Below are 2,695 nucleotides of genomic sequence, written 5' to 3'. Positions count from 1 at the left end.
GTCTTCTTAAATGGAACGCAGTATTCAAAGGGAATGATACTTTCTGTTGGAAGTACAAGTGGACTACCCAACTTCGGAAGGATTTTGGAAATATGCATTGTGCTGGCTGGCCATGTTTGTTTCTTCGTTGAACCTTTTTCGACTTACTATGTGGAGCATTTGAGGAGTTACCATCTTGTGAAGAAAATTCCTGCTAAGTGTTTCTTGGTGAAACCAGAGGATCTCAATGACTACATGCCACTTGTGTCATACTTTGTGCAGGGTCGTCTGTTAGCCACTCCTAGAACATTCTTGCTGAATTAAAGCTGCTGCAAGTTCGTTACTGTGATCCTGCATATTTAACCCTCTTGTAATGTTTTCTAATCTTGGGAGTAACCCAGATGTTGGTGTCACAAGACAACACTTGGTACTGTACGTACACGCCGCCGCCGACTTGAGCTTCCAAAGAGTCAGGAAGTCATTCATTTTCAATGGAAGCCAGCTTCTCTCAGCTGGCAGAAGCGTCAAATCCGTCGGCGTCGCGTCTTGAGCGACTTGAGCGTCAAGCAGAAAGTTGAAAGTCAGTCAACTTTATGGTAATGAGCTATGATGCGGTTCAGCGTCCAACGACCAGCAACCAATCGAATAGACGGAAGTATTAAGATAGAACATGATGGAACGTAAAATGCTGTCACGTCAGAGCGGCCAAAGCTTCCCTGTACTTTTTTGACAAGCGTCCTTGACAGGGCGTCCAGAGCTCAAGTCGGTGGCGGTGTGTACGTAGTTACACTGACATAGAATAATTGATATAGAAGAATTGTGTGTATACAATGAGTCAAACCTTTTTTCTCCTCCAATTTCAGGATTTCAGATCCACGATGCTGCTGCGAGTTGTCCTCTCTGAGACTGATATCAGGCGCCTTTCCATCGAAATCACCCCCCCTAGTGTTGAAGAACTATGCCAGATGTTGCGTGCAAACCTTGGCCTGAGAGGTGGATTTATTTTACAATTTGAGGACCCTGCGTTCAATAATCAGCCGACCAATTTGACCGACATCCGAGACCTTCTTGAGGAGAGAGCAACATTGAAAGTGTTGTTCACAGCTAATACAGCTTGCTCGGATTCCACATTGGATATAGCCAGCCTTCCATCTGTCAGTAGTGGGGAATCTGACTCCCAGCAATGGCCTGAGCCCTTCCCGATTCCAGAGTTCTCGCATGATGTTGAACTTACGCTGCAAGAAGCAAATGGAAGATATGCAAAAGATGGATCTGTGCTGGTGATTCCTAAGGGTATGAAAACTGATATCCTGGACACACTTGCAGATAGCATGTCAAAGATTAGTCCTTATCCTGAGAGGCAACACTATGAAAATGTTGCCAAAGCACTTGTGGAGAAGCATCCAAGTCTAAAAGAGCCAGGGTCTGGAAAGGGTTGGTACGGCTGGTTCCACAGCCTGAAGTTTAAGCTTGGAAACTATCGACAGAAATTGAGTGCAGCTAGATGCCCAGAGGTGAGAGTCAACAAAAGAAAAGGAGAAGAAGCCAAGGGACCACGTATGAAGAAGTCAAAGAAGGGTGAGGTCCACTACTGTCCAGATCCCCCTGAAGGACTGAATGCTGAAGACATGGAAGAAAAGCGGAGAATGATGGAGGTACATCATGCACACACATGCAAATCACACATACACATCATACCTGTCTAATATTACTGCATACATACCTACCTATATTATACTACCTACACTTTGCTTTTGTGTATGTGAAGCCTACTCTTTTGTCTTAGTATGTGTCCTTTGTGCTTGTACAATCCAATTCAGGTGGAAGTGCTGAAAAAAGACTCAGATCACCAGCAGATTGATGAGCTGATGTCTGCCACATTCTCCAAACGCAGAAAGGAGATCGTAGGGGATCAACCTCTCATCGGGGATGTCATAGCCAGATGGCCGGCCATGTTCTGTGAGAGACGGGTATAACAATAGACAATAGACAACACAGCCTAAGTTTAATCCAGTTATGTTTGACTGGATATCAATGTGTGAATGTGTGAATCCAGGAAGTACAAGAGAGATGTCTGATACTGTACTGTGGTCCGTTCAGAAGTGTTGTTTTTTAGTCTGAATGATGATGTGAATGTGCATACAGGTAAGTGAGAGGATTGTGTCTAGTATTACTGAGTGGACGACAGCCTTTGACAACAGACAACCCTAGCTTACTAAATGGTGACACTTGGTGATGGTGATTTCTTAACCTTTTTGTCTTTTTTTGTCTCAGGTTCGGGCAGAATTCAAGAGAGTCGTAAGCACAGACCTTCTTGAGTCGTTCCTCGACGGGCTTGATGAATTGGCACCAAGACTGCTGGAACTGTACGAAGCTGCGACCAAGTCAGGGAAGAAGCCTACACTGAAAGCCATTTTGGACTGTCTGAAGAAAGACGTGAGTAGACGAGCTGAGAATTGTAAAATTGGGCACCAGGTGTTATGTTTGCAATACAATCTCAACCCTGCTTATTTTTGTCTTGTAGGACACAAACGAAAGGAGGACTGCTGCTCTGCCACACTACCTACCCGAAGAGCCATCAGACATCATCAGGATGTGTGACGTAAGGTCTTTTTCTGTCATGCATAACAGCCCACATACGAACACACCCACCCACATATACACTTGCGCGCGCACACACACACACACACAACCTTTAACACAGAGATTGGATTAG

At 44.8% G+C, this 2,695-nt stretch overlaps 1 protein-coding gene across 1 annotated transcript; it reads left to right on the top strand.

Moving 5' to 3' along the window:
* Positions 1–857: 857 nt before the first annotated feature.
* LOC125309168 lies at positions 858–2,695 on the top strand. The gene is made up of 4 exons (XM_048265893.1): positions 858–1,634; positions 1,800–1,949; positions 2,254–2,415; positions 2,504–2,695. The coding sequence occupies exons 1-4, from the start codon at positions 858–860 to the stop codon at positions 2,693–2,695; spliced, it is 1,281 nt and encodes a 426-aa protein (XP_048121850.1).

This window comes from Alosa alosa, chromosome 16 (assembly GCF_017589495.1).
Source record: "Alosa alosa isolate M-15738 ecotype Scorff River chromosome 16, AALO_Geno_1.1, whole genome shotgun sequence".
Lineage (NCBI taxonomy): Eukaryota > Metazoa > Chordata > Actinopteri > Clupeiformes > Clupeidae > Alosa > Alosa alosa.
This window is presented reverse-complemented; position numbering and strand designations above follow the sequence as displayed.

Coding starts and splice junctions, on each gene's coding strand:
- LOC125309168 (XM_048265893.1), top strand. CDS start 858: ATGCTGCTGCGAGTTGTCCTCTCTGAGACTGATATCAGGCGCCTTTCC. Junction 1,635..1,799: donor AAAAGCGGAGAATGATGGAG/GTACATCATGCA, acceptor AATCCAATTCAG/GTGGAAGTGCTGAAAAAAGA. Junction 2,416..2,503: donor TGGACTGTCTGAAGAAAGAC/GTGAGTAGACGA, acceptor TTTGTCTTGTAG/GACACAAACGAAAGGAGGAC.